The 14,300-nt window shown below is 42.0% G+C and overlaps 2 protein-coding genes and 1 long non-coding RNA gene across 3 annotated transcripts; 2 read left to right on the forward strand and 1 right to left on the reverse strand.

The window, feature by feature from the left end:
* The first annotated feature begins 2,764 nt into the window (after positions 1–2,764).
* On the forward strand, positions 2,765–7,120 carry LOC103969364 (E3 ubiquitin-protein ligase At1g63170). Its single transcript, XM_065088305.1, has 5 exons — positions 2,765–2,922; positions 3,554–4,513; positions 5,215–5,340; positions 5,423–5,717; positions 6,595–7,120. Exons 2-5 carry the CDS (start codon positions 3,837–3,839, stop codon positions 6,775–6,777), a joined length of 1,281 nt encoding a protein of 426 aa, XP_064944377.1. The 5' UTR covers positions 2,765–2,922; positions 3,554–3,836; the 3' UTR covers positions 6,778–7,120.
* A 3,190-nt stretch (positions 7,121–10,310) lies between these two features.
* LOC135596260 (uncharacterized) lies at positions 10,311–12,437 on the reverse strand. Its single transcript, XR_010480882.1, has 2 exons — positions 12,297–12,437; positions 10,311–12,172 (listed from the first exon to the last, which is right to left on the reverse strand). It is a non-coding gene; the product is annotated as an uncharacterized LOC135596260 (long non-coding RNA).
* LOC103969365 (acyl transferase 7) lies at positions 10,573–13,338 on the forward strand. Its single transcript, XM_009382867.3, has 2 exons — positions 10,573–11,970; positions 12,362–13,338. Exons 1-2 carry the CDS (start codon positions 11,536–11,538, stop codon positions 13,199–13,201), a joined length of 1,275 nt encoding a protein of 424 aa, XP_009381142.2. The 5' UTR covers positions 10,573–11,535; the 3' UTR covers positions 13,202–13,338.
* Positions 13,339–14,300: the final 962 nt, after the last annotated feature.

Raw genomic sequence — 14,300 nt, forward strand, 5'->3', positions numbered from 1 at the left:
GAACTATTTCAGAATATATTCAATTTGGTAAAACCAAAGTGATTCATCTAGATGCTGAGTTGGTTCCAGTCATGATTCCATACATGCAAATTTTCAAATTTAATGTTACTGTCAGACTGTCTATCGGAAACAGATATGATTTAGAACTGATGTAACCAGATAAAACGCATGAATACAAAGAGCACTAGTTGGAACAGCTAAAAACCACTTTATCAACTATGAACAGCAATAAATATGACCATGACCAGATACTCAAGAAAATGCAGAGAGGAGGTCATTTGAAGACGACAACTGAATGAAATGAAATAGCAAATATTTGTTGATATTTCATTAGAATCTAAAATTTAAAACATGGAAATAATTACCTCGGCAGCATTATTGTATTCTGGTAATGGGTTGCCATTGTTGAATGTGGTTTTGATAAGCTCCTCCATTGTGCAACCATACAATGGGCTGTTAGCAAGCTGCTTATTCAAGCTATCTACATAACCTCGATGAATATTGCCCCAGTGCAGTTCCAGTGTCCTCCTGCTCATGTATGGTTCCAATGCATCCTACGATGTAAGCAAGGCAGGTCAACTTTAGAAACAAAAATCTAAATACTGAGTTACAGTACATGTTCCAAGAAGTCAGATTTAAAAGCAACCAACACCATAGTCCCACTTACTAGTTCAGTAGTTCCGTAGAAAATTTATTAAAGAATAATTTTGACAACCCAATAAAGACAATAAAGCAGAAAAATAAAAACGATAAAAAAGACTATTACAAATACCTTACGAAATTACTAAACAAGAAAAGCCCAGGCCCAAGCCTAAAGCAAATAATTAGGTTTTCTTGTGATGTATTTAACTTTAAAGCCCAGACCCTTATTTATAGTTACAATATGAGATAATAAATTTGATTTTTCTGATATGGGACTATGTAGAACTTGCCAAACTAATAATATTATTGTTTGTTTCCGCAGAGGTGATGGTTGGTAGCATATCCTACGAAGAAAGGGTGAGGTACCTCGTGCACTTTTCTGGCTTCATCGGTTTATCGAGTCAGTCTACCCCAATGGTTGTTAAAACACATAGAGTTGTACGGTTCAATCTATGTTAGTTTGATAGGAACTTGGAATGTCGGCTTTGCATCCTAAATAAATTCTTGGAATGTTTGTTTCCACGTGTGCTTCGACTTCACCTGCATCCTCTGTTTTCCTATCTTCATAAATTTCTCTTTTTACTATTCTTGTTGTTTGGATCTTCTTCCTTTTCCCGTTCATCTTTTCTTTCTAATCACAACAAATTTGAGAAAATTCGAGTCCCACACTTTTTCTTGGTTCTCGAAAGAATTTACAGCTGCTTTCTTATGGTTTCATGCTTCGAAATGTACAAGTAGCTTACAACATGCGCATTGTTTCTTTTCACTACCTTCTCCCTGACCTTTGCACGTCACTGTGCGCCAACGAGACGATCCATGGGGGTGAAGATCAAGGATTACCCATGCCAAGCAATAAAGATGCGATCTTGGTGGCTGATGGGTAGTCCAACTTTTGCTTGAATCTTATTGATGACTATCAAGATTCGCCGTGATCTATATTGGGCGGTAGAAAATATTGGAAGAAGCCCGAGGCCGCCGTGGGTGCAACCATACTCTCAATTGTAGATTGCCAAACAAGTGCTAAGACAACCAAGAACCCTAATTGTCGTCGAATTTATGATATCAAGATACGCGCAAAAAGCACCAATTCCCTTGGATCAACCGAAATTACAAAACACCATTCCCCAAATAAAGAATTCTCGTAGAAACCCCCAAAAATGTCTCTTTTTTTTCCCCCAAACAGTTCTTATGTGATCAGTCCTCCAAAAGCACCTCGAAAACGACAAATCCGATCCAAATGCGAGAAAAAAGCAACAGCCACGGAGGTAGGGAGACGAAGGATCCCATTGGCCGTCGGTACCTTCTCCGTCAAACGGCAACCGATGAAGGCACCGAAGCCCGATCTCAATCGCCGATCTCCGCGTCCCCCTTCGCTCCTCCGACCTTCTCGTAGGGGTATTGGCTATGTCGTCTTCCTCCAGAGATGGGAGCCAAAAGGAGAGCTTCTTCGTTTACTCTTCCCACCGAAGCCGCGAAGAACGAAGCGGGCGGTATTTATACCACCTCTCCGACCGCATACAAACTCCCTAAATATTTATTCGCGCGAAACATTTTATGCGGATTGTTAATGAACCGTCGATGTCATCACAGGAACTCATCCCTTCCGTTCGAGTCGCTCGCCTCAGAACCTTCGACTGCCGCATAAAAGTTTTATGCGAGCATTTGGTTTACTTGGTCGACTTGTTTGTTTGTGAGCCATGCTTTCGGTGTCTCCACGTCGATCACCGCCAAACGGGACAAAAAGACCGGTATGAACATGAAAATTTTACACGCAACTGTTTACCTAAGTTATAATTGGAGGTGAGGCTGGGACCAGCGAAGACAAATCTGGGTCGAAAGGCAGGTATGAGGACGGGTTCGCCGTGACCCGGTAGCTTGGGTTTGGTGTCACGAGCAAAATCCAAGCATCCGTTTTGGTAATACCGTCCATCACAATCAATCGACCATAGCGGTACACGTGTCCGCCAGCTGTACACATTTCGTCAGCTCAAGAGAGGAGATTCCGGTCATGATGACCCAGCCTCATTGATCCGGTCAATCTCAGCCGTTCGCTCCGTGCATCTCGTCGCCATAGTCCTCTGCGGCTCTCCATCACCATGATCTGTTGATCTCCTGTTCGGACGGTGATGGAAGGCGTCCCAAAGCTTCCCGTCCACGGAGAGCATCAGCCACTTCGGATACTAAAGCAGAATAAAGCGGCCCGAGTTGCGACTCCTCCGATCATTCCAAGGAGAAAGGTGTTGGATCGATGGAGGAGAACAAGCAGCTAGGGGTATCCGTGTGAGTTCTTTGCCCTCTCGCTCACCTTCCCTTGCCGTTGATCGAAAGAAATCCCTTCCAATTTTAGGGTTCTGCATCTTCTTGGCGTCCGATCCAGATGGCATGCGTTGGATTTCTTGCAAAATTACCTTTCCTTTTTGTTGTATGTATACAATGATCGAGATTTGTTGGTAGGTTTTTGTTCCGATGTTGTGAGTGGTAATTGAGTTGGGACGTAATTTCTCGATTACTTGTTAGATTGCTGTTTTATGGGGTACTTATTGGAGATAGACGTATAATTGGACTGTTAAATTTGCTCGGAGTTTGAGCTTTGATGTCGTTGGTTGTACCTCATTCTTTACTTGAATATCATTAGGATTCAGCACCTGAACACTTGATGTATGGTCGGTCAATCCTTCATTGGGGCAAAAGTCTTTCGCTGTTCCATTAATTATAACGTGAAATTCTAAAGACTTGATTTGCTTATAGTACACCCTTTGGCCTTCATTCGTTTTCTGAGGCAGCTGATATTAGTGTCGTTCAATTGTGAGCTCTTCCCTTTCTCAGATTATGTATCGCCATCACAGTTAAATTCAGTGGACATGCATGTTCTTGACTGGTTGAGTATCTAAACATATATCTTGATTTGCAGGTTTGCTGCATCTCACTCAGCTGCTATTAATTAGAAGAGCAAAAAAGCCTTATGCTTTTAAGTGTTTGTTTAAAATTGTTCGTTCAAACATCAAAGGTGGCAGGTTTTTTAAAAGCTGAAGTTAGGATTGGGAGTCAATTCTTGCCAAGAATCTATGTCTAGCTGTTCTGCATGGACAAGCTTATATTTCACAGAAATGTGAGCTGTGCCACAGGAAGAACCTTAGGAATGTGACCTGTGGCCTGTTGCTACATTCCAATGCTACTTTCTCAACCGTTATTGGATGTTTATGGCTGTTCCACCTCAGGAAATAAACTGTGAGGTTCAGACTGATCAACATTTTTTCATGATGGATCGAGCAGCTAACTTAAATAGACGTGAGCATGTAATTGATATATCACAGCGCAACGATGCTTCAGCTTCTATCTCCACTCGGACCGACAACAGTGATGCAGATGGCGCAGATAATGAAGATGGGCCTTCGACAAGCACTTTGGCTCCTGTATCTCAATTAATTTCAGCAACGCCAAATGTTTCTAATTCGATAAATTTTTCTTTGCCAAGGAGAGCTGATAATTATGGTCGTCGAAATAGAAGTCCTCTGAATTCTGGTTTGTGGATTTCAGTTGAGCTTGTTGTTAACATGAGCCAAATCATAGCGGCTATTATAGTGCTCTCCATGTCAAGACATGAGCATCCTCGAACTCCATTATTTGCATGGATCATAGGTTATACAGCTGGCTGTATTGCTACACTTCCCCATCTTTATTGGCGCTACATTCATCGCAATAGTCTGAGCTTTGAGCAAGGGCCAGCACGTTCTAATCAGGGTAACACACATAATAGCCCTCTTGGATCCGGTGTTCATGCTGATTACACTGTTACTCAAGATCCAGAACAAGAAAATGGCCACAATCTAGTGTCAGAGACATGGCAAACAACAGTAACTAGTAGCCGAAGGTACTCATAAATCTGTTTGAGTTCATTTTGATTATTATGTTTATTTAATCATTTATACTTATTTGCCTTTAACATGCTAATCAGTTGTAGTTACTTCATGTAAAATATTCAACAGTCTGAATATATAATTGTTCAAAAGATATCAGGAACTTGGCCTTAGCATATTAATCCCTGTACTTGTTGCTTCAAAGTGCCTTGATTCAATTCAAATGGAGCCAATGTTGCTTGATCATGATGAGAATTCAATTCAAATGCACATGTTAAAAACAGAAAATTAATGGAGATACATCAAAAAATGATTGGTACTTGTATTTAAATTCTATGAAAACTTAAATTTTGGATGTTGGTCTAATTAAGTCTCCATTTAAAAATGTTTAGTCTTTTCTTTTTCCATTGTAATTGTAATAAAGTGTATGATGTGTGTTAAACATGTGGTTGCATAGCCATGTCAATAAAGGACTTAGAAGTTGCTGATAGGGAAATAATTAAAGAAAGATTTTAAGTTAATCCCTACATTATCTATTTGTTTCAAATGAAGCTTGTTTATTCGAGAAAAAAAAATTGGTGTCTGTACAAATGCTTAAGCTAATCATTGATGTTGTTGATTCTTGTTGTAAGGTGATCACTGCAGAATTTTCTGTGTTATAGTTTATAGTCACCAGTAAAGTGTTATTTTACATTTGTTTTTTCGTGATTTGCAGGATGAAGTCTATGGTTGACCATTTCAAGATGGCATTGGATTGCTTTTTTGCTGTGTGGTTTGTTGTTGGAAATGTATGGGTTTTCGGCGGGCACTCTTCTTCTCATGATGCCCCTAACTTGTATAGGTACGAAAGCACTGCCTTTTTGTTTCCCTTTTTATTATGTACAATCTGGATGTTGACCTTTTCCAGTTCATCATGTTCTCAGGTTATGTATCGTGTTCCTTGCATTCAGCTGTATTGGTTATGCTTTGCCTTTCATTCTGTGTGCAATTATCTGTTGCTGCTTCCCTTGCATTATATCAATCATGGGCTTCAGAGAGGATATGTTCCATGGTAGAGGTGCTACCTCAGAATCAATCGATGCATTGCCAACATACAAGTTCAAAACAAAGAGGCGGAAAAATAGAGGGGACAGAGAAATTAACTTGGAAAGTCAATGCGATGGTGGGATATTGGCTGCTGGGACTGACAAGGAGCGAATGATTTCTGGTGAAGATGCTGTAAGTATTTTATTCACATGTGTCATCGCTCATCTTCTGGATGCATCTGCTAAGAAATTAGTAGCACCTACTAGGAAGATCAGCAGTTTACCTGTCATAGCTTGGCTACTGATAACTAAGGACTATCATCTGAGTCCAAGGCTTGGTCTAGCAATATCGTTGTGCTATTGTTGCTGTATTGCATACTGGGGCTCGTGGGTGCAGATTGTTTAATAACCTAACTCTACCATTGTGCAAATCACAGGAACCATGGAAACAACATTGATTCACATAGATTCAATATGGACATACGTAATAAAAATATCACCACTAGGTCTTACCAAACTTGAGAATAACTTTAACCAACATTTGTTGATCTAACATCTCTGAACTTGTCTCACTGGTGGAGAATCAAAAAATAACATCAAAACAGCATGAGGTAAGTGTGTTTCATTATTTGAGATATGTTTTTGAATATATTTAACATGGTAAAAGTTTCTGCTTATGGTTATGGTGTTTTAGAGACCATTCCATATATGGAAGATTGTTGATGTGTAATTGTGATTTTTATTGTAGCAGAAGTCAACTAGGAAGCAAGATTGTCTTTTTTATTTAAACTCGGATCTCTCTGTGTTCATCTAGTGTCCTATTTAATAAACCAAGATTCATGCCATTTTAGGGAAGGGAACACTGGGATAAGACTGTTGTAATGAGTGTTGGAGAGGGATGGGTGTAATTGTAGATCTTTTGGTAACACTATAACAGCAATGGTTATGATTGAACGAAGATGAGCTAGTGATCCATTAGGATTAATAGGGTGACATGGTGGTCTTAGATCTTAATTCTATGGTTCAATCTTTCCTGAGCCGAATAGCTAACCATGCAATTGTTTCTGCAGGTTTGTTGCATTTGCCTTGCCAAGTATGTGGACAACGAGGAGCTCCGTGAGCTTCCATGTTCCCATGTCTTCCACAAGGAGTGTGTGGATAAGTGGCTTAAGATAAATGCACTTTGCCCCCTCTGCAAGATCAAGGTGGGAAACATCACTGCATCTTCAGGCGCTAGCTCAGAATTCACATAACAGGAAGCTTGGGATTGGTGTAGAACCTGTTCTGGTAATGCTACAGATGCTCTCTGTGTCTCTCTCTGGTTGGCCAAGATTTCTAGGCCAAAGTATAGGAGCGAGAAGAATGTGGAAGCCTGCAGATGTACATGCTTTGATCCTGATTCTACCAGGGCCTTTCTGATGAGATTCTCTAGGTTTTTTTCGTGTGTTGTGGATGTCTATAAATAGAAGGCTGCAGATGTTTCTCTTCTATTTCTTTTACACTTCATGGAATAAAATTGTTGTATCAGATGGATCCTCTTTTACTGTACCAAATAAATCAGGCCACATATTATCAGAAAAAAATCTTTTGGATTTATCTCCAGTTTTATTTCTATTTTCCAGTACACTTTGTGAAAAAAATGTACTAAGGAAACACTTATTCTAATATGCATGCAGTTGCCTCCTGCACCAGCTTCCTGCTTCATGCTCTCGCTCTTCAAACAAGGAGCAACACAGTTGAGATCATGAGAGCAGCAAGCTCATCCAATCACCCTCCCCTGCTTCCAGCCTGCGAGAGGGAGGAGTAAGAAGAAGAAGAAGGGGTCACAATGGAGGCTGCGTCCTTGAAGATCGTTGCGTCCAGCGAGTCCGGTGGCAGCTGCAGAACACCTCCAGATGAAACCTAATTAACTCTCATTTCTCCGTTGTTTTCTACGGACGAAAGAAGAGCAAGTTGGTGGTGGTGTAACTGTTGCAAGCATGCCTAGAGCAGGGTCGGCACTGTCCCTGACGAGCATGCTGGGGCACTTGGAAGAGCTTGCCCTCACCTTCCTGTACTTGACACAGTGCTGCTAACAGCGGATGCTATGCACACCATGAGGCTCTACAGCTGATCGGTGCATTCCTCGTCTCATTCCATTGGTGCTTCTTGCTGCTACCAGTAGCAGCATGGCAAGCAGCATGAGAGCAAACTAGACTTTGCCAATGGTACTGCTACTACTGCTTGTCACGTCCCAAAACTTATTGGCCTCGTACCTTTTGCTTCTCATTGTATACTTATTTGTGTGTTTCCTATCTCATGAGGTGTAGTTTATGGAGGTGCATTGAAAGCCAATCCACCATGACTTTCTGGGAGGAAGATGGGATCTCATGTGATCAAACAAGAGAAGGTTGGATTGTATACTGCTATAGCAACAAGCAATTGGTGATGATAGGGTTCCTCAGCTGCGGAAAAGATGTAAAGAGGACAAGGAATATTACTTCCGTCACATTCTTGATGTTAGTAGTGTACTGGTTATTGTTATTAATGATCTCAATCTAGAGATCATGTCATGAATGATCCTACAGGTTCTGCCACGATGAGGGACTTGTTGAATGACCAACATATTGATGTATTGTGCAAGTGATGGTATCAGTCTTGTGTATATGAAACCAAGACCAAAAGTGATGATGGGGGAAGTCATGAATGCTGGAGAGCTCACCATCGCCAAGTTCCTCTCCCTCCATCAGCCGCCACCACTCAGTCATGCAAGAACTGTTGTCAAACAAGAAAAGTCTATCATTTCTCCCAAAATATGGTGAATGGTTGAAATGTTAGATTAAAGTTTATGCTTAAAAAGGATTTGACCTGAGAGTCCTAATATAATTAGGAGTCATGGTAGATTAGATTTGATCTGACTTGTGATTTTGTAACAAAGAAGATGATGTGATTGTGAGATCAAGAAAGACATAAAGATTGAGAAGAAGATGCTATCCTTATTGTTCTCCATTTTGGCATGAGCAACTCATAAGATCATGTATTGTGCCTACTCCAGATATGGAAGTCCTCCCCAAAAAGGCTCTATTGCAACTTGGTATCCACTGACAAGTGCATTTGTTACACTTGCTTTGCTTGCAAGGGGAGTTACTTAGCTGTATACATTCCTTAGCTTAAGAAAGGTAGGAACCCCACCATCCATGTCTTGGGAACATCCAATTTAGCAAGAGTACAGATTCCATTCTTGTTGTTGTTATTGATGTGTGTGTGTATATATATATACTTATATTGAATGTTGTTGATGATGTATATGTCTTGATAAGTATAGAAAGTACTGACAAAGACTTGAATGTAATAGCATCCATTATAAAAGAAAGTAGTCATTCTCATTGTAAAGAAAGAAATGAAAAAGAATTCAGTATCAGTTGTTGACATATTTAAATGTAGAGATGGGTTGATTGCATCTCAAGGCAAAGACAAAATCTTTAATCAAATTAAAATGATTTATTTATTGTTTCCATTAATTTAGGATTTTATATCGAGATAATTAGATATCAAATGACAATATTCTCAAAGAGTTGGAATTTCAATACCTAAGTTCATCAAATATTTTATGCATTGTCAAGCTTAGCTACCAATCCAGTCAGTGCATGAATAATTCACATCATATCATTATCGTACGGAAAACAAACCGTCCAACGCATCAAGTGATCAGCCAGTCTGGTCGTCTAGAAGAATGCCAGCTTCAACCCACATCAAGACAACATCTCATGTCACATCATGAAAGCTCCATGTAAGAAGAACTTCTCTTTAGTTGGGTAGGAAATCATGACCCTATCATTTCCCCCTCTCACTTTCCGTGCCAACTCAATTGGAATTGATTTTTTATTTTTATTTATATATTAGAGTATCGAGAAATATTCATCGTGTTATTATTATTATTATTATATTAAAATTTTAATATTTTTTTTTAAAGATTAATCATCAATTTGATTTGATCCGACTTGTTCATGACACTGTAAGATACCAAATCTTCTTGCCCGAATCAACCGTCAAATTTGTGACTCTAATGTGGAAGATTTTTCGTATGTACTTCGAAGATCATATAATATAATACGATGTGTTCAACTTTAAAAGTACTCTTACTCTCAACCATTTAGATTTTATTATGATTATTAGTATTGATAGTGTCACTAAAAATTCTCCAAGCTAATTAATGAGCTCCAATGATATGTCAGAACATATAGTAATCATATGATCCACATGACAATCTAACAATCATATCGAACAACAATTTACAAGTAACATGCTGGCCACATGCAAACATCAACATCATCATCATCGTTCGATCAACATGTTGGCAAGGAATCGATGCGACCAAATTTGTCAATTCAATGCAAACCTAATATTGCGTGATTTGAAGGATTCTACCAATATTTTCACTATCAATTCACATTACGTTTGTTGAGACTATGTTTTCGAGAGTTGGAACATTTGGTGGATGTCATCAAAATGACATTAATATTTATATGTACATCTTTATTAATTCACTATTATCAACATCCACATAATATTTATTATAACAGAGTTCTAATACTATGTTCCTATTGTAGCATCTTGAAATAAATAACAATTTAAATAGTTTTATTTATTTGTTTTTGTCCAACTCAATCTCACTTTTAGTATTGAAGAAAATAATAATCAAAATTATAAATATTTCAAGTTCGATGATTGTAAAGAATCTCTACAAGTCCAAAAACAATAATAATATTATTATTATTATTTAAGATGGAAATTTCTAAACCAACCATAAGTCGTAATGTTTCAATTATTTGGGATCGACTACATGAATATTTTATTATCATTGAGCTTTATAGAAAGTGATACAATATTTTTTTCAAGCTCTATTAGAACTTGACTAATTAAGGCTAAAATACAAGATTTCATGCACAAGAGGAATTTGGATTGCTAATTTACAAGATATCCTAATTCAGAGTCAATCTTCTTACCAAGTAAGATACAAAAGTTCAACTATTTATCATACCAAACTATCATAGATTCAAGGAGATTGAATTAGAGCCATCTCTCTTCTAATTATAGGAATTTAAGCCTATTATCCACATGTCCAAAGACTGGGAAAAGTTCCCCCTTGTTTTCTCCTCTGACCAGGTAAAATTGATCCATGTGTTGCTCTGATCAAGTCCAAGTCAAGATATGTTTGCTCAGCATTCAGCATCACACTGCACTACACAAAAGAAAGAGTAAATGCAGTAGCAAGTCTTAACGTGACATGATCTGACCTGATCAAAGAATGCATAAGTTAGGTTTGGGTTTATTTTTGGTTTACACCAAAGTGTTGTTTCTTTGACTAGTCCTTCCTCAACTTATGGGAGTTGACTTGCCACCTTGGATACACATAGATAGGATGTCAACATGCACCCCATGATTTGAATGAGTAGGGGTTGCTTGAGGTGCCACCAACTTGACTTCTGCATCCACATGTGCCACTGGAGGGCTACTGACTACCCACAAAAACAAGAATTAGATGGCCAAGATTGGTGAGGCCTTATGTTGATGGGCAAAAGGAAGAAGGAAAATTGAGCTTGGTAATTGTGTGTGTTCATGAGTTTGACCTTTTCCAAAGTCAAACTAATCAGAATCCAGTGGGGTGAATTCACCTTCCATCTCTACTGTGTTTTTGTTGATATTTGCTTGGTTGTGGGGAATTTAATCTAAGGTTGGAAGTGGGTGCAAACTCCATATGGTCAATTAATCAAACAGGTGTTGGGCACACTAGGGGCGTGGAGTGGGTCGGGCGTCTCTTGTTTGGGTAGTTGGTCTCTGTGATTGGCTTCCACGACACATGATGCATACATTTCCACACGCAACAACTGGTCCAAGCATCCCATGTCGACCTCGGTCCTCGCAAAGAAGAAGACCGAGAGGAAGAAGCAGCAGCCCGGATGCCCGCTCTATGACACCATAAAAGCTCGGATCCCAACTCAACCATCACGACCACAGAGACCTCTTCCTGCATGGCCGCGATGAACAGGACCATCTCCGTGACGAGGCTGTCGCAGAAGCTGGTCGTCCCGGCGGAGCCGACGCCGACCGGCACCCTCCGGCTCTCGTGGCTCGACCGCTACCCGACGCAGAGAGCCCTCATCGAGTCCCTCCACGTGTTCGACCGCAGCGACGGCGACCCCGCGGCAGCGATTCGCGGCGCCCTGGCCAAGGCCTTGGTCCACTACTACCCCCTCGCCGGCCGGCTCACCGTGTCGGAGCAGGGGGAGCTCCAGGTCGCCTGCAACGAGGCCGGGGTGTGGTTCATCGAGGCGTCCGCCGACTGCCGCCTGCGGGAGTTGGACTACCTGGAGCACCCGTTGATGATATCCAAGGACGAGCTCCTGCCTCGTCCCCAACCCCAGCTGGAGCAGGCGGAGGAGGAAAGCCTCGTTTTGATGGTCCAGGTGCCATTTCTTCTTCCTCAATCTGGAATCGATATGGATCCCGCAACAATTAGATCTCAATCGGGCCAATGAACCCCACCCCCCACCACCCCCAGTGTTCTGATTCTTCGCAAACCCTTGATCTCCCTCTCATAGGAATGGTTTTGCTGAGCAATCCGATCTATCTGTTCCTGTCCGTTCCTCTTCACTTCTCCCCTAGATCCTGCAACAGGTAGATCTTAATCCTCCATCACCAAAGAAGCCCTTAATTGCAAGGAAGGAATCTGCCCTCCCGTCACAATCTTCCATTGAATCAATGACTTCACAAGAAGTAGATGGACATTTACCAGCTAAAGCGGAAGAGGAAGACGCTGTTGTTGCTCAAAGTCTTGTGCTTTCTTACCAATTGCAGCTGACCAACTTCACATGCGGCGGATTCGTGGTGGGCTTTCGGTTCAGCCACGCCATCTCCGACGGGCCAGGAGCAGCTCAGTTCTTCAACGCCATCGCAGAGATGGCGAGGGGCCTCGCCAAGCCCAGCGTCGAGCCGGTCTGGTGCAGGGACGCCATCCCTAACCCCCCAAAGTTCATCTCGGGGCCCTGCGCGCTCCCCACCGACGTCCACCTACAGTACCTGATCATGGACATCCCCCTGGACTACATCGGCCATCTCAAGAACCAGTTCTTCGACCAGACCGGCGACCGGTGCTCCAGCTTCGAGGTCCTGATCGCCAAGGTCTGGCAGTGCCGGACGCGGGTCATCGGGCTCGACCCTGACGTCGACGTCCACCTCTGCTTCGCCATGAACACGCGCCGCCTGCTGCACCAGGTGCTGCCCGCCAACGGCAGCTACTACGGCAACTGCTACTACATCATGAAGGTGACGACGGCGAGCAGGACGATCGCCGGCTCCTCGATCACCGACATCGTGAAGCTGATCAAGGACGCCAAGAAGAAGCTGCCGGCGGAGTACGCCAAGTGGGCCAAGGGCGAGCTGAAGGAGGACCCGTATCAACTGACGTCGGCGTACGAGTCGCTGCTGGTGTCGGACTGGACCCGGCTGGGGTTCGCCGAGATCGACTACGGCTGGGGATCCCCGGTGCACGTCGTCCCCCTGACCAACGCCGACTACATCGCGACGTGCATCCTCGTGAAGCCGTCGGTGCCGAGGCCCGGCGCCCGGTTGATGACGCAGTGCGTCACCAAGGACCAGGTGGCGGCGTTCCAGGAGGCCATGATGAGCCTGAGCTGAGCTCCCGGCGCAGGCAGGGGGACGCCTTTCCGAGCTCGACGGGACAATAAGATTCGTTGACGGATTCTTTGCGATTACGTGTTCTCTGTGATTTCTTGGTTTGGTGTCGGTTGAAAGAAACATGACGTTTGTGTGCATCGAATTGTGCGTGTTGCGATGTGATACTACGTTTGGGCGTGATGCCCTTTTGGCTATGCATACCGACACTCTGTCACATCGAGTGTTTGCGTTGGTGGTGGTCCACACACCCACGTTTGTTCCCAGGTCCGATACTTACGGCGAAGAGGAAACCACTCGCTCGTGCGTTTCACGTGGTAAATGACAGACGAAATTAGCGAGTTCAATTTCGAACCGGGCTTGATTCCGGAGTCGGATCGAATTTAATTTGGATCGGTTCGAATTAATCCGTTGGGCCGGCTCAATTAAAGGAAAAATATAAGGGTTCTTCTAGGAAATTTGCCTTCTTCCTGGAAATTCATCTATATATATATATATATATATATATATATATATATATATATATATAACAGAGTGAAAATTAGGTGAATTCCATTAGGATATCATTCTTTTTTACCTAACATCTAAAATATTCAACTACAGTATTTTTGCACTATATTATAGTGTTTTAAATAATACCAAAAAATTATTATAACATAGTACAAAAATACTACGATATAGTGCTTTTATATAAATTTTATAAAAACATTATGTTTGGATTTTTTATATTATCTTATATTATTTTCAGCAATACTAATAAAAACACCATGAAATGGATTTCAATAAGATTTTGGGAATGCCATATACGTGTCGCACCGCCTAATAATAGCAATAGTACCCGTGTTACCTACCTGCCTTGTGCGTCGGACGCCAATGGGCCCGCCGTCGATTAACAGGCAGGCGCGTATGCCGCGGAACAACCCGAGCAAAGGTGATCCGACGCCATCAGTTGACGTAACGCGTTTTGATCACTGGCCACGCCGATGAACCGACTTAGTCTCGCTGACGTACCCGATCGCCTCTCCCATAAGTGGGAACGCCAGTGGGGCCAACCAAAACACCTGTACAAACGTGGGTGTGGGTAGAAACGTGTTTAGTCGAT

The sequence above is a fragment of the Musa acuminata genome, chromosome BXJ1-10 (assembly GCF_036884655.1).
Source record: "Musa acuminata AAA Group cultivar baxijiao chromosome BXJ1-10, Cavendish_Baxijiao_AAA, whole genome shotgun sequence".
Lineage (NCBI taxonomy): Eukaryota > Viridiplantae > Streptophyta > Magnoliopsida > Zingiberales > Musaceae > Musa > Musa acuminata.

Excerpts from the sequence above, each read along its gene's own strand:
- LOC103969365 (XM_009382867.3), top strand. The coding sequence starts at position 11,536 with ATGGCCGCGATGAACAGGACCATCTCCGTGACGAGGCTGTCGCAGAAG. Across the intron at positions 11,971-12,361 it reads GCCTCGTTTTGATGGTCCAG|CTGACCAACTTCACATGCGG; the intron begins GTGCCATTTCTT and ends TACCAATTGCAG.
- LOC103969364 (XM_065088305.1), top strand. The coding sequence starts at position 3,837 with ATGTTTATGGCTGTTCCACCTCAGGAAATAAACTGTGAGGTTCAGACT. Across the intron at positions 4,514-5,214 it reads ACAGTAACTAGTAGCCGAAG|GATGAAGTCTATGGTTGACC; the intron begins GTACTCATAAAT and ends CGTGATTTGCAG. Across the intron at positions 5,718-6,594 it reads TGATTTCTGGTGAAGATGCT|GTTTGTTGCATTTGCCTTGC; the intron begins GTAAGTATTTTA and ends TTGTTTCTGCAG.